Source organism: Rhipicephalus microplus, unplaced genomic scaffold, assembly GCF_043290135.1.
Source record: "Rhipicephalus microplus isolate Deutch F79 unplaced genomic scaffold, USDA_Rmic scaffold_63, whole genome shotgun sequence".
NCBI classification, from domain to species: domain Eukaryota; kingdom Metazoa; phylum Arthropoda; class Arachnida; order Ixodida; family Ixodidae; genus Rhipicephalus; species Rhipicephalus microplus.
In genome coordinates, this window is record NW_027464636.1 from 1,252,681 (window position 1) to 1,275,057 (window position 22,377).

General features: G+C 44.4%; 1 protein-coding gene across 3 annotated transcripts in view; it reads right to left on the reverse strand.

The window, feature by feature from the left end:
• Positions 1–3,601: 3,601 nt before the first annotated feature.
• The window catches only part of LOC119174354 (beta-1,4-N-acetylgalactosaminyltransferase bre-4), a 168,943-nt gene continuing 150,167 nt past the window's right edge, over positions 3,602–22,377 (reverse strand). For all 3 annotated transcript variants that reach the window (XM_037425220.2, XM_037425221.2, XM_037425223.2), the window contains 4 exons: positions 18,186–18,373; positions 14,270–14,392; positions 10,282–10,377; positions 3,602–5,476 (listed from right to left, as the gene is read on the reverse strand). In XM_037425220.2, the coding sequence (XP_037281117.2) occupies positions 5,347–5,476; positions 10,282–10,377; positions 14,270–14,392; positions 18,186–18,373 (537 nt within the window). In that variant the 3' untranslated portion in view covers positions 3,602–5,346. The remainder of the gene's footprint in view (positions 5,477–10,281; positions 10,378–14,269; positions 14,393–18,185; positions 18,374–22,377) is intronic.

The following is a 22,377-nucleotide window of genomic DNA, read 5'->3' on the forward strand; positions in this document are numbered from 1 at the left end:
ATTATTCGTATGTCATTCATTTTTATAAAAATAATGGATCGTCTTCCGAAGGGAAATGTGATGAGATGCGAAGCAGCAGCAGTGAGCACGGCGTTGACCCGGCTGAAACGGATGTTGACGCCGGTGCTCGAAAAGAGGTTTGAAGCAAAACTCTGTGTAGCTTTTACTCGAGTAAACATTTCTTTTAAACACAAAGACACGGGAGGTGGGTTGGGTTTTGTGCAAGTTTCATCGCAGATAAACGAGCCGAAAGATTGTTGCTACTTTACGAGCTGTCGAGGAGTGCGGGCCGTGAAGAGGGTGAAGCGAGAGAGAAGTGTGTTGCGAGCGGGCGGAGGAGTGACACCACCTAAATGCGTTGGGCTTCTGCGAGTGAGGGAGAGAGTGACGTCAACACGCAGCTGCGACTTGACCTACTTGGCATTGCTCAAACAAGAGCGGCGGCGAGAACGCGGTGCGACATGTTGGCACGGAGACTCCGATCGACAGCATTACACAGGCATTACAGCCGACAGCGTTACAAAGAGCTGCTTCGCATCTGAAAATCTACGTCTGCACGCGAGTTTCCATGCTCAAGCTACAGTTTCAGATGCAAAAAACTTCCACATTTGCCGCAAGTGCCAAGGCTCGCTCGGCAGGTGCGCCCTATCCAAGCTCAACTCTGTTGCACTGTTGCTGATGTCATCCCCAGATACCATTTATGCAACTTTGGCAGCGTCTCTGCGACAGAGACTACTAAAGTATTCAAATGCTAGCAGAGATTGTGCCCGGGAAACTGGTACAATGCCGCGCGCATCCTTTCAAAACATTGAGGACATCAAAGTCATCTTGGCTTTGATGACACACAAATGCAATGCACGAGGGTGTATTACCTGTACGCATGCACGTTCCCCGCATTCACAGAGTGAAAGCTATCCAATTTTTTCAACAACACATGACAGCCGAATGAAAGCCCACAACACCTTGCCAGTAGCAAGAGGCAGTTCTGCTTGACACGAGAGCGAAGCCACTTTCAACATGGGACAGCACATTCTGGCACCCGCTATATGAATGTGGTCCCAGTGATCCTCGATAAATCTGACAAGTTTTCCAACATGCAAATATTTTTTTTTTGTCTTGGCAGCATTTGTATAGCTTCACATCTCCAGTTGCGGCACAAGTTGCAAAACTTGATTTGAAACTTGTGTTTGAAGCAGTTGAACGACATCTATTCTCGGAAAGCTCGTGCGCGAAAGAAGATGTTTGTAAACGCGCGGCAGAGCGAGTTTGTGCAGTGGTTTTTGCAAATCAATGCACTCCAAGGCTTGAAGAATGCATAGTTGTAGCTCCAGAGAAAAATGATTTCGCATAGATGCCAAGTAAGGCTGTGCAAATGTCCAGAGTTTTCAACGAGGCGAATGAAATATCACCTTACGAAAGTCTATTTTGAAATGAACAGACACACTTTATTAATACATTTTTAATGTGATAGCCATGAAAGAGCTCATTTTCTACAAATTCAGTCGACAATCTCTGCGTCCTTTTCTGTGGGCAAAAAATCGTCTTAAGCGTGACCTAAAAAATCTAGAAAGACTCAAATGAAATAATTGATAAAAGATTGCAGGTTTGAATGAAGATCGAACTTGGGTCGTTTGTGTGACAAGCAGCTGTCCTACCACACAGCCAAGAGTCCGCTTGGAAACGCAGTGAAAATAACTTCCTCTGCTTAGAAATGCAGTGAAAGTAACTTGTGCTTTATACATGTGTCCTGTATATGTGATTCACAATAGAACATGTGATATCACCACTATAATGAATGGTATAAGCGTACATTGCCAGCAGGTGCCAGAACATAGGACTATCATAATGACTTCAAGGTTTAAGGCAGGCCACTTATTACAGAAGGCACACACACTGCTGCGCTTATTTCATTTAGGACCACGTAGTGGGTGCATAGCAAGTTTGAGAACATTTTATGTGAATAATTACTTCTGGTTAAAAGCATGTTACCCATTACACAGAATATTCTGTGGCTTATTCTCATATGGCTGCATATGCAGCCATATGTGGAAAATATACTTTCAACTTAATCTATTGAATTATAGTAATCCACAATGTAAACATTTTGATTAACATCCTACTATAAAAAGTATGCACTAAGTGGTTGAAGTATGCATTAGGTACAGGATAACTATCGCATTGAACTGTTGAGGGGGAAGCTTTCTTATTGCCCAAGAAAGCAGTTTATAGCATGTAGGAAAGTTATTTTTGTCTTTGTGTAAAAGGGTGCCTTAGCATGCAACAATAAGATTTCCTAGAGGTTCAACAGATGTTGAGAGAGTTGTGTGGAACGATGGTAAACAAAATTAACCAGCCACTTGATAAAATGCTGTGCTTGTTGTATCCCAGTAGCGTTAGTCTATAAATTTTGTTGCATTGTATTAATCAAATCTTCAATGTGCACAACAAAGAGGACGGCAAGTGCACTTTGATAGCGATGTAGGTTTTTGTTTTGCTTGCTTGTAGGAGTGAATGCAGCGCTACTCTAGAAGCAGATGGGGCAACGAAAGGCATCACGCTGGTACTTCACTCCAGCGATGACATTCTGATGAAGGCTAGTTCAGAATCTTAAAAGCGCTGAATAGTACGAATGGATAAACCAAGACTTCAGATGTTCCGATTCATGGAGTTGGTTACAGTAACCGATACCGACCACTCTCTGCTGAAGCGTATGCCCGCAGTCCTTCAAAGAAAGCCACAAAAAGCTCTCAAGCACTTGTTGCCACGACTAATGAAGCATGTGATGTGGATGTTTCTAAAGCAGCGAGGCATCAAAAAAAAGTAAAACAAGAGTGTTGGAGAAGAAAGCTATCGCAAATATACAAGCTTCTGAAAAAAATGCATGCGGCTCTGCAAGGGGCGCTTTCCCCACACACTTACACCCCCGTTCATAATTCACACACACACCCCCGTTCATAATTCGATGATGAGCATAGTCACGCGAGCTGCACAAGAGCATGCTTAAAAAGAGAAAAGCCCTGTTTTGAGCAGTTTTCACCAAAATTGGCCCCGGATCAACAGTGTCAGGTGACCAAATTCCTGCTCCCTATCTTGACAGACTTAAAATAGTGTTGATGCCTCACATTTTGCTTATTCGTCACTGTTTGAGAAACCTGGCTTGATGCGCATTTGGATGAGTAAAAAGTGGCTGAGAATTTAAAAAAAACGAGTCATTGATTATAATCTTCCCAGTTGAAGGGTGAACGTGCACTGAGAGTGCACAGTACGTGGGCGCCTAACGTTTTGTTTCCATGGAAATGCGAGCACCGTGGCCAGAATTCAATCCTGCAAACTTCGAGTCAGCGCAGGCACACGAACACCACGGCCAGTCGTTGCAGTTGTAAATATGCAAGGATGACAGGTTAATTTTATATAAGCAGTGAAAACTGCTACTCGCTGTTCAGAAACTACTACATGAAAGGTATCGATTTCAATCGCTATTTTTTCTTTTGGCACCATTTAGGTGGGTCTCTAGACTTGCTATTTCCACAGTGCCATGCTTAAAAAAGAAGGCCAGTGGGGGTTCACTTTTTTTTTTCTTTAACAATAATGCGAAAGTCAGTAAAGCAAAAAATTAAACAGGCTTTATTATCATGCGAATCATTTTGTTCATTCGAAACAACGCAATAAATATGCAGCAGCAATTAGAAACCCTTGCCTGTCATATTCTGGAAGTGTATAAAAGGTATCAGAAACGGGCAGAGGGGAAATGCCTGTCGATGGCACCCACGTAAAACGAAAAAGCTAAAACACTTCCGCCTGAAATTCTGCGGTTGACAACATAAAAAACCTTTAAAACGATGTCGCTCGGGACGTCACAGAACAAGATTAGGCGTCACTCGACGGAAGGAAGGAATGTGCACGTCAACATCCTTATTGAACATGCAGAAACTGCAAAGAGGCACACCTTTACATAACGGTTCTCGGAAATGTGGCACGCACTACACAAAAAAACAACCAAAAACAGATCTTCAACAAGCAGGAATAACATGGCGGTTACGTATAAAAATCTTGTTCCGCTGCACTTCGTTAAAGTAGCTAGGAGCCCGGGGCACAACGAACACGAAATATAATCTGCATGGTGCGGTGTGTAATTCTTGCATATTTATAAAATAAAGACAGAAACAAACAAAATGTCTCGAAAAACAATACTGGCACTAGCACTTCGATCACGGACGCACGCACCTCACATTGCATTGAGGGCAGCATGGAACAAAAAAATCACATCGCGAACCTCCCATGTCCTTCATTCCGACAGTCTGATGCCAGACGCCAGCTCCACCTGTCAAACCCTGAATGGGTGACGCTTGAACGCGAGCAGCGTTCCTTTACCAGTTTGATGCACTAATGCGAAGATAATACACTGCATTAAAAAATGAAAAACAAACAGGAGGATGTACACAATATGTCTATCTGGCTTTAAAAAGTTTCCACATAAAATACTAAATAATATGCTACAACCCAGAAACGGGAGGTGCATGCGAACTCGATGAAACGCGGAGCAAGGACAGTTTTTTTCACTAACACGTGGCACAGGGGCACACACCACAGGACCACTAACACGTGGCACAGGGGCACACACCACAGGTCTCGACGCACGGAGCAGGAGCAGTGGGACGATAACTGCCGCTCTGTGTGAGACAGGTGAAGTCGAATCATACGAAAGGAAGCGAACGCGTGGGACATTGCAGAAACGATGGATCGGCAGGCGCGGAGAATTCGAACGTACAACAATTGTAATAAAACTCCATGCGCTTGTCTAAGAATCACTAAAAATGAAAACGTGCATGACTCGAATGTGCGCACTGCATCACCTGAACGCTGCACAGGAGTTTTTTCCTCTCGCAGATTGACATGGCTCACAGAAACAACGAAACAAATGATAGAATGTTGCATGGATGGAGACTGTAGCGTGGATTGTGAAAAAACAGTCCTATGTGTGTGTTTGCATATGGGCCACAAGAGTCTCGTACACAGCACTCGTATGTGACACTGAAGAAGGCAAGGGGAAAAAAAGGAAGCACGAGTCACGCTTGCAACACCGTTGGTGCGCGTCCATGTTTTGCGCACAAAAACTCAACGTGTAGCGCTCTCACTGGCACCGCTTAGCGCACGTGCTCCTGCATTTTTGGGCGCTGGTCGGGAAACTGGCAATGGAGTTTCACGTGGGCGGCGCACGAGATCTGCGACTGCGGTGGACTCACAAGGCGCACGACTTGAAAAGCAGTGGCGATCTCCACGTAGGAAACGTGGAAGGATGTGTGTGGGTACACTTTGCTGAAACAAAAGGACTGAGCACTGGAGAGGTCATTTGCCTTTCAAGTCTGCTAGAATCCATGTGTAGAGTTTCTTGAACACAATGTCCACACGCTCGTAATTTACACTGTTGATGCCGTCCTTCCTGTAGCGTAGCTTCCCTTTGTATAGAAGCTTGTACCTGAAAGACAGACGAGGCGATTGATATCAAAGCACACTCACACGTGATTAGCCACAAGGCAATTTTTTTTCCTGAACACATAGTATCGCTACAAGGATCCACTGGTATGAAGATACGAGGGCGATTTGGTGAAATGAAGTTACAATAGCCATCACGACGGCACAACTAAACACATATGAAAAGATCTATAACCTCGAGCTCATGTGAAGGAAGCATGATAACAGCTCACGTATATGCAGACTGAACATTCTGTATACTACTACAGTGTAATCTAGATAATCAAGAGTATTTTGATTCAAACTGACATAATTCCAACTGTGCAGATGGTCCTAGCAAAACTGTATCTACAACACTTGCAAATTGAAGCACGAGAATTTAGGGCGATGTAATGCATCTATTTTAGTTTCCAGAGTCATATTAAAGTGATTTGAGATAAAAAATTACATTACAGGCAACATTACCATTAAAGACCAAATCTGCAGAGACATGACACGGTTAACATGAGCGATCACTCATGGCAACTATCACCAAAAATAAATGATACAGTGTTTTATTCACGAGTACTGTACTTGTGGAAGAAAAAAAAAACGACAGCTGCCATGCTGCTTCAAGTGCACGAAAAGATCTCCGAGTATGACCACGTGCATTTCGAAACAACGCATGGATGAAAACTTAAGTAAAGCAATACACATTTGTCACAGTCTTGAACAAAGTAGTTGGTAAACTGCAATTCCCTTAAATTTCGTATTGCTGGGTTTGACTGTGCAACCAGATGGGCACCAAATGCAACCCTACAAGGATACTCGTACGTAACCACACTTGATTCTGGATGTATCTAAGTCTAAAGAGATCGCGAAATAGTTCGATGCATCGAGAATTCAAAATACAAAATATGCGCACCTATGTCCTAAATTGAAGCATTTCACGCCTCTGAAACTGTTATGAGAGATAACATAACGATTTGCTCACAGTATAATGAAAAACAAGGTGCGAACTGCAAGTTACCACACTTTGTTTTGCATGAAAATAGTCAGTAAACTTGTCTTGCTTCTTGCACGCCGTCAAGTTCCAGTCGTCCTCATTATCACTTAAGCTTTTCAAATAAGCGAATTTAGCTCCTTCGGCTACAACGTTGATTGACACAGAATGCCGATGCAAGCTTTCAAGCGCAGCAAAAGGTTGGTTAGCTGCGGCAGCGAAGGCGTTGGCACATTCATAACCACACGGCTACACTTCCACGACACTGGCAAGGGCAGCCAAAATTTCAGCATTGATGCAGTCAGAAACTGCTATGTCGTCATCTGTACCAATGAAGTTGCTCACTATCCGAGATGGTGTCCGGAAAGGCTGACAAGTCGCAGAATTCTCCGAGGCACCGTACGCCGTTGTCAACGGTCATGACGTGCCCGATATCACGTGGCCCGCAAGGAACATTCATGACTGTTTTACTTGACATCGCTCCAAGCGCGAGTAAATTTTTATCGCTACGTGCGGATCAACATTCAGTTCAACTCCCGACTGAGAATTTATCAAGTACAAGTTAAGAAGCACACAAGACCATAAGGCTCAAAAGGCAACGTCAAGTTCGTTTGAGTTCCCACTTTTGAGATGTTGTGGCGATATCGATGTCATTTGTGGCTTTGTAGCTGGGCAGCTGGAAAGCGCTGCTTTCAGCGGCTTTGATGCAAAAAGATGAAAAAGGGTATATATACTCTGAGACATGCGTTTCAAAGTCGTCACTTGGTTGCACATCTCGAAGGCCATGCTTTTTGGGCTCGAAGGCCATTGTGCGCCAACAAAGAAGGAAGGGAATGCGAAAACTGCAATGAGATCGCCAAGCCACTTCACATTCTCATTTCGGTGCCCTCGGCAATTAGTCTTTTGGAAAACACTATGCCCGCGCACTACGACCTGCAGATCGCTCATCTAACGTACAGGTGTACTCGAAAGTGCGGCGTAATGAACCAGATCAACACGATAGAATAACACCGTATTTTCGTTGCATGCGCGCGAAAACGGACTGGAACTTCTTAAAGGCGGCCGAAAATTGATCAATATTAGCGAGAAAAATGTGCACTTTCTGGGCTTCAACGTGACGTACCGTTAGATATAGCGGATGTCCCACTGTGCGGGAGTTCTATATACGGGTGCACCGGTCCCGTATTTTTGCATGGGGAATTCAAGGCGATTTTTCAACTGTTCAATATAGTCAGTAATACGATATATCTGAGTTTGATATATCCAGGATCAACTGTGGGGCTCTTTGATTTTCCACTTCTGGCTACCCGCAGGCTGCCAGAGCGCGCTCATTTTTCTCGGGTTGCTGCGTCCCCCCCCTCGGTGCACTTACAGTTGGCTTTCATTTTTCTCGGGTTGGACAGTTCTGGCGACCCGCAGGGAGCCCGAGGGTAGTCAGACGCTCCCAGGAAAATTTAGTCGTGGAAGCTTTCTGGAAGGTTTTGGGCAGGTTTCGGGCTAGCAGACGCCGAAAAGGTACGATGCGCGCTCGGCGCCATCTTTGTGAGGACTTGAATTGCAGTGTGTGTACTTGAGGACTGCGTTTTCGCTTGTCCTTAGCCGTGGCGTTATCTTCTAAAGCCTGTCCCCCCTTGCGAGGTGAGGCGATTACGAGTGGCGGCGAGTGTTTGAAGCTACTGTTAATCGCTTTTGCTATGTTCCCTGTGAATTTTACTCCTGTGGACAACCCGGTGAACTGTTGCCTGCTGACTACGTCGTGCACATACCTCAATTGTTATGTAGACACGTGCGTACGCACACATGGAGACAACATTGGAGTTAATTTTTTTTTTTCGCAGTAGTCGTTCGTGGAGCCGTGCCTGCTTTCTGTGCATTTAGTGAAGACGATTGTGATCGAACTAGCTCGCTCCGTCGTATGTTTGTGTACGTGAAGCTCCTAGAACCTCTGTCCTGACTACTCGATCTTCGATGGTGATAGAAGGCACTAGATCGCGACTGTCGGTGATGCTCACTGGTCGCGAATGGCGTGCGAACCCACTTCGATCTATAGGCCAGCATATGTGGTATGATATATGATACGACCCGAGAAAAAAAAAAAAAAAAAGAAAGGAAGAATGGTTTCATAAATGTATACATCCTTTCGTTGCCCATTTCATTGTTGGCTTTGTCTTTTTCACCTCTTAGTAATAATGCCGCACTATCTGTACTAAAACTTAGTAGGTCCAATCAAAGCTGATATACATGACATTTGTTAAGTGCCACTTAATGATTGATATGTGGCGTTTAATGTCCCAAAACCACCATATGATTATGAGAGAAGTCGTAGTGGAGGACTCCGGAAATTTCGACCACCTGGAGTTCCTTAACGTGCACCCAAATCTGAGCACATGGGCCTACAACATTTCCGCCTCCATCGGAAATGCAACCGCTGCAGCCGGGATTCCATCCCGCGACCTGCGGGTGAGCAGCCGAGTACCTTAGCCACTAGACCACCGCGGTGGGGCATTAAGTGCCACTTAGGACTAGAAAACAGGCCAAGGCAAGTTCTAAAATGGGTTGAAAAAGGGTCATGCAACTGTTTATTTTATATGCGACGCACACTCGTGGTACCGATACCTGCGCATTTCCAAACTTTAGACAAAAACTTAAGTTGGTCAACGTGTGTTTGCGACGTATAATACACGATAGCTGAGCAGGTATATACGTATCCTCAAGCTCTTTTGGTGACACGATCACATGTGTCGTATTGTGCAGTGACTGTTACATGTACCAAAGAGATGTGTGCTTGTTAAGCCGTCACGTGACCACGATGCTGTTTCCTGTCCAGACTGGAACTGGCTGGCTGACCCTGTGGCTAGCTCTGGCTGCCAGAGGCCTGAAAATCGAAGAGCCCTTGTATTTAGCTGCATTTTTCATCCACGCCTATTTTATGCCACTCATTTTCTGATGTACGATTCGCCAGCCATCTGAAGCCAGAATACTTCTCTTCCCTTGAAATGCACTGGGATAAATTCAACCACACCAAGACATGCCGACGCCAGGGGAATACTGTTAGGCTTTCCTTGATTATGCCAATCTACGTGTGCTGTGGGTACAGTAAATGAGCAAAAAAAAAGATGAATAAGACCTCTTTGGGCATGGCTTTAGCGTTTGTGTTGATACAGATAGAGAGCTTTCTAAGGTCACCTTGGCATCCACAAAAACAAGGGTGCTTTCAATAGTTTTTGTAGACCTCCATTCAGTGAAGATAAAAATGTTTACTTACCGTAGAAACCGAAATATAGGTCGGATATTCAAAAAAAAAAAAAAACTTTGTAAGAAGACGACTTTCCTCTTATATACCTGTCACTGGCAAAAAAAAATCCGGAAGTCAAAAGACTCCATTGCCATCGTAAGCATCACCAGTAGTGCCATTGGGAAAGGCTAGGCAAGACCTACAGTGTTCTATTAACGCCATTTGGCAAGGTTTGACAGCACTTTCTTGTCTTCTGGCATTTAACTACATATTAGAATCCAAATAAAAGAAATATCGCCACAGTGCAGCTGGTTGTGTCCCGTATTTACCAAGGTAAGAGTGCGCTGCAATACTCTGCTATATTTCTAATTTTAATTTTTTTTTCGCGGATTCAATGTTTGGTGAGTCGACCTATGCGGTATGACCTATATTCCGGTTTTAACGGTAAACATCCCACCAAGTTATTACCGCGACAACAGCTTCTTGGTCAACAAAATGCAATGTACTGGTAAAAACATTTCATGGCATCGAAGGGGCTTTTCATGCATGAAACACCAATTTTCGAACACAGCTATGTAAAAAAAATTATCACCTTTCTGGACTTGGCGTGTCCTTAGCATGCTTCAGCATTGTGTACCTCGCAATGTTGGCAGGATACCTAGAAATCTTTAAGTGATAGTGCTGCAGCCTGCGAGAATGATTACCACATAAAAATGTCCATGAATAAAGGCTACCAACACAATACATGCAGAGATACTAGACAACAAATTTTTACGCAGAAATACACCGGACACCAGAAAGCTAACAGTGTGCAAATAGGTGAAATTTTATGTTGAATCAAGTTTGAACCGAATAGCGCCAAACGGTGGCCAAAAATATCTCGCATCCAATTGAATACGAAGTATTGTATTGCGAATTGAACAGAAGAACAAGGAATTACATAAAGGATTCTCGTGTCATTAGGCACATAATGGTGCGACTGCTACAAAAGGACTACGAACTGTCGTCAAGAAACTTGAGCAGTTCTACCTAGCCTGGCTTCAGATTCTGTCACTACAATATTGGAGTTTCCTGCAGTTAAAATTATGCACACACTGGGATACTCAGTATCAGTGATTGGAGAGCATCGCAAAAAAATTTCGCCGATATCTGGATAAAGTTCAGCTCCACGTATTTTCCAGTATTTAAAAGGATTGTCTTTTCTGGGCATCAGTGGATCACTGAAGTATGTTTGAACCTCTTGATTACAAAGTACGTGCTCAATGTCCTGGTTATTTTTCGACGCTAGCAGTTTGGCAATCTAACAGTCTCTTCCTTTGTCTTCTTTGGTGAAGCAAACACAAGCTGAAATGACACAATCGCCTTTGAAAACCACGGTGTCTGGTGAAAGTTATTATGAAAGGCCTTCTGTAACAAAGCTAGTGTTTCACTACAAACCTACTAGAATACAGCAGGGAAGAGCCCGGCAACACTTTTTGAGCATGGTCACAAAACGCTGCGAACAGGTAGTGGAGGCTTCGGAGAATACGCAATCCAAATATTTGAGCGCAGGACAAGGCCAGGAATTCCCAATAAATTCTCAGTTAGCTAAAAATTGTGTGTTTTCTCAACAAATGACACTACAAGCTCGAAAATTGCTCTTCACAGCCTTTTTTAACAGCCGTTGGGCGATTTGAGAATGACTCGCTCGGTTGTTACTGGAGCTGTTCCAGCTTGTCCACACTTGCAAGCTCGATAGCACTGAGAATACACATACAGTCGAAACCCGCAATAACGAAATCGCCGAGGAAACCAAAAAATTTCGCTTTCGCAAGAATTTCGTTGCCGCGAGTAAGACATAAAAACAGTGGTACGGCCAGCAGAACGAAAGTTTATTGCCAGAAGTCGTTCAACTTACTTTGCCGACCCTTGCCACGCAACGACTTCAAAGCTCTCCCTTCGCACAGGAAAAAAGTGGTCCATTGCTACGGTCGTCGTCATGTGCGCCGAAGAAGGAGTGGAGGGTGTCCAGCGCATCCAAAAGAACCCGCGGGTTGGGTTTCTCTCCATGCGTCTCTTCTTGGTCCTCGGCGTCGTCAGCTTCGCGCACGCTTTTGATAATGGCCTCGTCGGTCACATCCTCGCACATGACTACGTCGTCATCGGCGCGAACGAACGCATCAATGGCGAGTTCATCTGGGATGTCGATGTCGATGGCTCGAAGTCCCCCCCAGGCGTTGGTCAGGGATAGAGGCACTGCGTTGCCACCACTCTCGCCGTCAAGTGCGCCTTCGTCCAAATCTTCGTCTGGTGAGGCCGAAGCGCAATCTGTGCGTGATGCTTGCACGGTGGTGATGAAGCCCGCATGCTTGAAGCAGTTCTCAATCAGGGACAAGGATGTTGCAACCCATGCGGGGGCCACCATCTCGAAAGCCATGCACAATGTGATGTCTGCGAGACGCTTGTGGCGGAGGTTGGGTAGCAGACGCTGGATTAACCTCTCCCTGTAGGCGCACTTGACGCTCCGAATTACGCCTTGGTCGAGCGGCTGCAGAACGAAAGTGCAGTTCGGTGAAAAAAAAACCAAGCGCACGTTCGTGAGCTCCGTCTCGTCGATGTGGTGGGTGCTTCAGTTGTCTAAAAAAAGGGCCACCGACCTGCCTGCCTTGCGAGTGTCGGCATCGAACGACTTGACCCAGCTGAAAGAAAGAGCTCGAGATATCCCACGCCTTCTTGTTTGCGGTGTACTGAACGGGCTGCGAGCGGCGGTTTTCTTTGAAGCAGCGGGGCTTCTCGCTCTGGCTGATGACTAGGAGTGGCCGTTTGTCTGTGCCGTCCATAATGCAGCACAACAAAATGGTAACGCCTTGCTTGCTGTGCTTGCCCTCGTGGCACTTCTGGCCTTCCGAGTCGCAGGGTCTTCAACGGGAGCATCTGAAAGAACAGCCCCGTCTTGTCTGCGTTGTATATGTCGCAGGGCTCGTACTGGTCCAGTACTTCTTTGTTGGTCAGCAGCCACGACGAAGTTGTTACCGGGTCAATGCTTGTGGCTTCTTTGGAAATCCCCTTGGCCACGATGTCATGCCGGGCTTTAAAGCGGCCCAACCAGCCAACGCTCGCTCAGAACTGGTCGTGTCCGAGGATGCTGGCAAAGTCCAGTGCCTTATGCTGTAGAACTTTTCCCGACAGTGGCACTCTGTTCGCACGCTGTTCACAAAACCACGCGAAGACCGCTTGATCGACGTCCGGAAAGGCCCCAATGGCCATTGTCTTATTCTGCGCACATGCACCATTATCAAGCGCAGCGAGAATGGCATCTTTGCCCTTCAATATGGACAAAAGCGAGCTGCACGCAATTCCATACTCTTCGGCAATATGCCCTTTTCAACTTCGGCAATGATGGCAGCCTTATCGTGAAGCGACAGAAACTTCCGCTTTTTGACTGGCGGGGCATCTTAGCAAGAGCCAATGTGCCAGTAGCCACCCACACCACTTTCACGCAAACAGGCACACACAACACAACTCGCGGCGCTCACGTGTGTGAGGCTACGGAAGTGACGAAATGACAGAAGCAATGCAGGATGGGATTGTATCGCGCCCTAATGGTGTCGCTGCCAGGCTGCTTAACATGATGATGATGATATTGTTGTCTTTCTTTTCTTTTTCCGCGATCAACGAAGAATCCGCGCTTCTGGCGTCAAGCTTTTTTCAGGCACCATTGTAACTTCATCACGATTTCGCCACCAGTTCCAGCCTTCTTTTGGTGGTTTTGATTGATTCCAACTGTTGGTGTTGCTTTGGCCTGTTGAGCTCATCCAACGGCGTCATCTGCACTCTAGCATGATCATTTGCCATCGCCTGCTGCAGTGTGGCCAGGCATGTTGCCGGACACAGACCCCATCGCCGATTTAATTAAACAAAAATGACGGTACCCACGATAGCGCGGCAAAAGCAGACGTTTACAAATTTTTAGTGGGCATAACACGATAACACGCATATGAGCATATTTGTGACAGTTAACCTTTGGCGGGAGAGTAAAATAAGGCCCGCATCGTGGTAGAAAATTCGTTAATGTGGGATCGCTGTCCAAAAACATTTCATTGACATGAGATACGTAATACATGGGCTTCGCCGGGGATCCGGAAATTTTTCGTTGCCCTAAGGATTTCGTACTCGCGGGGTTTCGACTGTATTCGAAAAAAGAAAAAGAGAGAAGTGCTCATGGTCACGAGGCACGCGTAACATATTTTCTTCCCTGTTCCATCCCTCCCTGCTTTTGCATTGAGCGCTTTCGTCGGGATGAAAGAAAAGAGAATGCAATTGCGACGTGCGACAAATCTAATTCCACTCATACTGCACGGATTTTAAAAACTTTTTGCAGGGTTGCACTTGTGAGGCAATAAGCTCCTTTGGTGAATTCATTTCATGGCTACTTGTACAGGTGTTGCAGGGCTCTGTTTTTAGCAGAGTCACATGGTCACATGGTTGAATTGGCTTTCGACGCCCCTCTCATTATGAAAGCGTTCAGTTGAGTGGGAGAACTTTCACACTGTTCATTCCTCAGTTTTTAGCTCACTAATAAGGGTTAACGACCCACTCACCTATACGACATGTCGTCATCTTCACCTCCCCAGCCCCAGTACTCGTTCGAGAAGCCATTGACGAGCTGCATGTGCTCCTTCTTGAGGGCACTGACGCCACCGAATATCAGGGCATAAGGAAGCCTGCAAGAGCGACAACGAAGAAGGAAAAATTTGCTGTTACACGACAAGAAAAACAGCTGTGCAGAAAATTCTCCAGCAAAAATAAATAAATAAATATATAAATAAAAATAAAATAAAAATAAATAAAAAACACAGGAGTTTATACCATATGACTTCAATCTGCTTGTTCAGCACGCCTTTGATGTTGTTAAAGAAGTAAATTGGAGAAATACTGCGATTCGGAGAAATGAAAATTATTATATTAATTGGTGTTTTAAGTTCCAAAGCCATCATATGGTTATTAGAGACACTGTTAGGAAGGGCTCCGAAAATTCTGTTAGCCCGGGGTTCTTTAACGTGCATCTTAATCGAAGTACATGAGCCTAAAGCATTTTAGCCTCCACTGAAAATGGTGTTTTACTGCCGACCCACAGGCCGCGGAATCGAATCATGGCTGCGACGGCTGCATTTTCAGTGGACGCAACCATGATTCGATACCGCGGCCTGTGGGCGAGCAGTAAAAAAACCATAAGTCGACTTTCCATGGGCCACCATGGCAAGTCGACTTGGAACAACAATGATATATACACACTGCCACAATCGTTGTTTCTTGACTTTCGCTGCGATTTCTGTATGAGTCTTTCTCAATCATGAATTCTGGCACAAGGAAGAATTTCATATCATATACAAGTTGCTAGCGGAGTTTTGATGCTGGTTTGTTTCTCACCTACGATGTTTTTTTGTATAAAAGACTTAGGCTTGTGCGAATATTCAAATGTTTTGAATGTTCGAACGAATAGTTGAGTATTCAAATTTACTTCGATTTGAATTTAAATTATCTAATAATTTCAAAGTATTCATAATGAACAAATAAATGTTAATTATTCTGCATGTCACTGCCTGTAAAGGTGGTTTCACTGCCATGTAGGAGGGCTAAACCGTGAAAGCACTTATGGAAGACATAATTTGCTTTGCCGCAAAGACCACCTTCAAATTTAAAGGGGCCCTGCAACACTTACTGAACATATAAAACGCTGCCGATCGGTAGTCAAGGCTACCGGGAACACGCGAGACAAATATAAAGCAGCACATGGCCTGTTATTCACAATAAATTTTCAAGGCTAAAAATTGCTTTCTTTCCTCGGCAAATGACACTACAAGCTCGGAGATCACTTGTCACAGCCAAGAAGGAATATACGGCTCTGGTCACAGCCATTAGCAGATTTGAGCATGGCGCGCTCGTCGTTACCAGAACCGCTGCGGGAGGTCGCCGCTAGTCTGCAAAGTACGTGCGAGATTGCACTGAAAAGCCGCGTATTCAAATAAAAAAATTAAGAGGTGCCCAAGGTCACAAGGTGCGTGTGACATTTTTTCTTTTCGCCGTGCCATTCCTCCCCGCTTACTTCCAGCTATTTCCTTCGGATGAGAAGAGAAAATGCAATTGCAGCGTGCGACAAATTTTTGGAACCCCGCTCGTACTGGGCCGATTCTAGAAACTTTGCGGCGGTAAACTTGTGAGGCAACAAGCACATTTACTGGCTCCATGGCTACTTGAAAAAGTGTTGCAGTGCCCCTTTAAAAGAACATGTTACCCTCAAATCAATTTATTTTATTAAGCTTGTTATCACGGCATATACGATCCAACTATAACAAATTTTAAAACGTTAAGCATGTTATCACTCGCACCCTATTGAAACTACCACTCAAGGTTGTTTCGACTTCTTTCGAATAAAAAAAAAAAAGGCATTTGCATAGAGCCCCTATTTCAATTCAAAAGGAATATTGTGCAGTTTAGTTAGGTCACAATAAATATTTCTTTTTTTTTATGAAGCATACATATCATTCCAATTTCTCGAAATCACTATCACTTCAAATTTGCTTCGAACCTAAAATTCACTATTCGCACAAGCCTAATAAAAGTATTATGGCATATGGCAGTGTACACCAGGTTAAACAACAAACACGCACAAAAAGGGACTTCACAATCGCTGTGGCATGCCTTCGCACGAGTGTTCATTGTTTAACTCTGTTATGCCAACAAACATGCTATGCCTTCAGAAAATTTGCGGGGAAAACGCTGACTGTTTTTGCTCTTCTCGTACAGTTCCATTTAACAAAAATATGTATGAAATTGTTTGAGGCATAACTTAATAATAATTGCAAATAATTACTATTCTATACATAAGTCCTGATACATTCTTTATAACATGTAAATCCGCATTAACTGCTTATGACAACTGTAGTAGCTTTACTGAGGTATTAAATTCAATGTACCAAATATGATACAGTGGGCATTACAGGTAAAAAGATGAGCTGCGCTTGACCTTGTGCTTTTATCTCATAGCAGGTTGCCCTTTCCCTTCACATGTTTGACAAAGGAGAGGGTTGCCCTTCCTTTTGACACAAGGACTGATGTAACGTGATCTTGCTCTGGGCTATGCAGCCTTAATTAAGGGCCTCTTAATTGCCCAGTCCCATCGTCTAGGCAATTAAGAGGCCCTGGAACACTTTTCCGAGTGAACAATGAATGGCTGCACTAGAAACATTTACTGCCTCGTGAATCAAGGGGGCAGACTGGTCTTAGACATTTTTTTGGTTATTTCTTCAGTGATCTTGATCAAACTGCACAGAATTATGCAGTTTTTTCTGCTGATGATAGCTGTAGCGGGAGAACAGAACAAACACACAGAGACAAGAAGGACACGAGCGCTCGTGTCCTTGTCTCGGCGTGTTTGTTCTGTTCTCGCGCTATAACTATCATGTCATACCAACTAGCCCAAGCTGCCAGACTTCTAAGTAACATTTTTCTCCTGATGTCGAATATTCAATTAGTTTTCCTATAACTCATCTTCTTGAAATAACTTAAGTTCACCCCGTATTACTTAGGGCCACAATAGAAAAAAGTATTTAATTAAAAGCAACATTTAAGATATGCAACATAGACTATAGATTGAAAGTATGCAAGAGTTTTTTTTTGTTTTTAGGCATTTCTTGGTTATTTTACAGCAAAATTAACTATCCATTTTCAAATCAGTTAAATTGTGTTACAATTCTGACCAGCAATTCATTAAAAAGGCTCATGTTCTAAATTCTGCTCCTATACTTGCATTCTACACACATACAGGTTTGTATCGCAAAAAGTTGTGCCTGCCCTAGCTGCAGAGATATTGAGGCTTCAAAATTGAACAGTCGTGAATTTACTTTTTCTGAGAAAAAATGCAAAAACTGAAAACACAGCTTTTTCAAAAAGCAAAAATCGTGGTGCGCATGTTTTTCAATCCTCATAAAGGTGCTCATAAATTCGTAGCAGAGCTAACACAGGTGCCGGCAAATTATAAAGAAGCCTCAAAGCCGGTTTCCCGTTTTTTTTTTGCATGTTCTGTATGTTAACAGCACCAAGAATCTGGACAGTTATAATGACATTACAAAAAAGTTACTACTTCCTGGTGTGTGAAAGTTTGCAGAAATAGAAAAGTATTCGCAGAAACCAAATATGTCAATTTTTAAAAATGAACTTTTTTATCCCGTTTTGGTCCCAAAAACCAGTCTGCCCCCTTGACTGACGCTAAATTTTAGAATTCATAAAGTACAAGCAGAGTTACTTCTCTGCTTTTCGTGGGTATAAGTTTAAAAAAAATTAAACGCTTGTTTGTTTGAAGTGCTAAGCATGGTCAGGGGCTCTATAAGTTGGTCCTTCGTATCCACAGTGAACAAAACGCTTAATTGCACAAGTTATGCAGAGTTATGCAGGCAAAAAAAGAAACACTTGATTTCGGTATTCAGATGCGAGTGGCAATACAACTTTTCACCTGACCTGTACTTCATGGTGTCTATGGCCACTGACATGTGGCGAGGCTGCTCGGGGCAGGTGTACAGATTCCTGTCATCCTCGGGTATGAGGTCCACGTCGTGGAAGATGAAGCACTGGTAGTCGTACAAAGCCAGTGCCTCCAGATAGCCCACGTTGAATAGCTTGGCGCGGTTGAACTTCCCCTGGCCAGCCTGAAACGAGAGACAAACACATCGATATTTTTTTACAAATTATTAATAATTGGAGGGTTTTCAGGATTGGAAGTTTTCTGTCTCACAAGCTAGGTTTCTGTCTTAAGGGTACATTTTTGACTACTAATGAAATTTTGCACCGTGATGGCTATGTATGCTCACTGGAAGGTGCCGCCATCTCCTAGGTCTTAGAGGCATTTGCAACGATTACGCAGCCTTTTTGAGGAAATAAATGTAACTTATTTCTAGCTTGAGCGCATGGCACGGTATGTGGCAAAGCCAATAGGCAATGCCTTTCGTAGTTTTGGTTTCGCCACGCAATCGCTATGGAGGCCGAAACTTCATTTTTACCTTTATCATCACTCCCTCACAGCAGCGGTGGAAATTAATTTTCTTATTTATCGGCACTACTATTTGCATATTGATCACAGACATCTGCAATGCTTTCTCATTCTTCTTGATTACCGAGCTTACTCTGCTCAATCTAGCCACAAGCAGAGAAGATGCCGTGTGTGTGCCAATTACGGTGTACAAATAAGTTGGGTGCTGACACTGGTTGGTTTGCTTAAAGAGGGAGTGCGGGCAGATCATGCCCACGATGACCTTGAGCCATGAGTAGTTTTCGACACATGAGTTGAGATTGCACTACGGTATGTGGGGGGTCAAGGTCCGCAGTGCTCATTCTGAAATTAGTGAGCAAAGGAAGATCTTCGGGAAAGCTTTATCATTCTGTGATTTAAAAACATGTAACCCCCTGCCCCTGGGCCCCGACACTGCATTCGTTTCGCTGATTCGTACTTTGTGATTCAGTGCACTTGTGTTACACGTGCACAGGGCGGGCCCGTGAGATGGCGCCAGCGTCAAAAGGCAGCACATCCATTTTGGTGGTCTCCACAAAGGCACTCAACCACATTTTATCTGTACCCTCTGCAGCGTCATACACACTACCACGCACACAGCTTCTCTTCGCCGCTCACCGATTCGACAGAAACAGCAAAGTGCCACACAAGAGAACATCTGCGCTGCCACTGAACATCTGTGCCATCACGAACCACCGAGATGGGGGCAGAGGCCACTGGCGCACCAAGCGGATGACGTCACTTTGAACCCTCCTGTACCTGGATGCTGCATATGATGCTGAGTATGCATCAGCAGCCTTGTTGCTGGCCACGCTTCGAAAAGAGCAAAAGATGTTTTGTCCTAAAATAGGTCTTTTACACATGCTGTGTCGCTTTCCAAGGCTCCGCGTGAACCAGAGCGACGGGAGATTCCAAGAGCAGACAAACTTTTGGAGCCTACTGACCATGTGTGTGTGAAGCATTTCCTAGAAGAAGCGATCTCTGCAATATATCCTGCAGAATACAAGAAAAACGTCCTGTTGCATACCCGAAAAAAGCCTACGCCCTCTATGGATGCTGTGCCTAGGATTTTCCGGGCTGCCTAACATACCAGACTGGGCTGCCTAAAAACCAGGAAACCTGTTCAAGAAACGGCAAGCTGCTTTTTATCGTGCATTATAGTGTATACTAGTACCACATGATATAGTTTGCATCGTGTCACATAGCTTTGTACCAGAAAGAAGCAGACGTTCAGCCCTTGTTTCAGCAAATAGCATGCCCTACTAGACCTGCCTATCGTGGAGGATTCTTTTCTCTATAATTCCTTTTGTTACCTAGAAATGACGGAAGCGGATAAAAAATATATGTATTCGTGGACAAGAGCTGTACAAAATATACTTCTTTGGGTAGTGCACTTGCTTCTGATAAGCACTTAATCAAGTAGAAGTCCACGTGGCTCATTAAAAAGGCAAAGTATGGCCAATGGGATCGGCTGCACGGTCTCGACATGGGGGCGATCTGTGTCAACCCAAGGTTGTTACAGGACCTAATGAAGTTCTTCACACAAATACCATGTAGCTGCCAATGCAAGAGACCGAAATGAAGCCATTTGTGAGATGCTACCAGCAAGACATAAGGATCAAGACTAATAAGGGTCACGTGTCGATTGAATTTTTATTAACAGATAGCGTGCGAGTTTTGCTATACATTGGTTAAAAGTTTTGCGACAAACTTTTTTTTTATCATTGAATTTGCTAAGCAACCAAAACGCGACAGCAATATGCTGTGCACACACAAACACACTGTCACGTTCTTAATCGCTAGCGTGCCTTAAAGGGACCAACGACTGGCCTGAATGGGTGATTAGATTCCGGTGGAAAAGAAAAGTGCATGAATTATGGTTACAGGTGACAGCATACTTTTTGCGATCCGAGTAGGACTTATATTTTTAAATCGCGTTCAAAAGTAACCAAAACTGGCATGTCGCGCACCTAGTGCTAAAGCCATGAAACACAATTATGAAGTCCTAATAACTTTGCTGTGATTATTTAAAGTGCACCAGAATAAAAGCTTAAATTTTGAATATGTATGTTATTGATCATTTTTGTTTGTTTCTATGTGGATTGATTGATTGATTGATTGATTTGTGGGGTTTAACGTCCCAAAACCACTATATGATTATGAGAGACGCCGTAGTGGAGGGCTCCGGAAATTTCGACCACCTGGGGTTCTTTAACGTGCACCCAAATCTGAGTACACGGGCATACAACATTTCCGCCTCCATCGGAAATGCAGCCGCCACAGCCGGGATTTGATCCCGCGACCTGCGGGTCAGCAGCCGAGTACCTTAGCCACTAGACCACCGTGGCGGGGCTGTTTCTAGGTGGCTTACAAGGTAAAAAATGTACATCATGAAAAGTGGCACTGCTTTCATGACCTCTGCAGGGAAACGGGTGTAGTTGCGCATGCACGTGGCCTTGCGGCCGTTTACACAGTAGCTCGATTTCCATAGCGTCTGGCGCGTTCAAGAATTTGAATGAGATCGCTGCAGCGTGCAAAATGCCATCGGCCTACTGCTCTGTGGAGAACTGCTTCATGCACGCTGCTGGTGGTAGTGATGATGGCGATCCGTCGTATTCATCACTACCGTTGTCGTCTGTTGAAACATGTCGCTCTGGCGCTACTTGATAGGGGTGCAAGTTTTACGCTCGCATGCGAGCCAGAACTCGTTCCTCTAAATCGCTCAAGTTGTCCAGCGATGACATATCGAAGCCGTCCAGCTACGGCCACATGCGAAATACTATGCATGAATTGCCGATCACTTGTAAAGCCGTGGGTTTTGTTTTCAAAGACATGGCTTAGCTCGACTTGGCTAAAGTCGAAAGAACGACCCGTGCACAACCAAAAGTACTTGCATAAGAAGCCCCTGGAAAATGCTGTAGCTCTTGTAAAATAACTTAGCACGCTATAAAACAGTGGTGGCAACACTGCAGGCTTGACAAACGCAACATTACGCGTTTGTACTTAGGTCTTCACTTTTCATCACTGGTGGCGTTACGCTCGGGTATAATCGCTATCGCGATCACATGCACTGTTTGCAGCATGTCTCCTTAAAGGAACACTAAAGTCAAATGACAATTTACGTCAGAGTGAAAGCTCAATGTATGACAACACCTAAAACGACAATATTATCAACAACAGTGCCCTACTTACCGAGAAATTAAGGTAAATGCACAAGAACACAAGCGCCGCAGTAGGACAATTTCAAAATGATCCCGAAGACATCAGACGGACCGCCTACAATTAATCACTAGCAATCGATCTGCCTGCACTAAATAAAAAAACTTTCCGTGCATCAAGAGACTAAATAAAATGCTACTTGTTCTGTTCTGTTTGATTCATGGAAGAAAGAACCGCGAGATGTTGCTATGGAGAGTTGCATGAGCGGTTCAAAAATTCAACTTTCGCGTGGTTACACGGGACAAGTGGTGCCATCTAGCAGGGTGCAGTTAAAACAAAAGTGTCTGCAATCTCGGAGCTAATGAAGGGAAATTGATTAATGGCCATTTTTGCTGCTGTCTCCCCCCTGCTTTCGGTCTGCTGCTACTAGGGCAATAAAGCCGGGTAACGTTGTGCACGGCAACAGTGACGCGAGACGTACCGGTC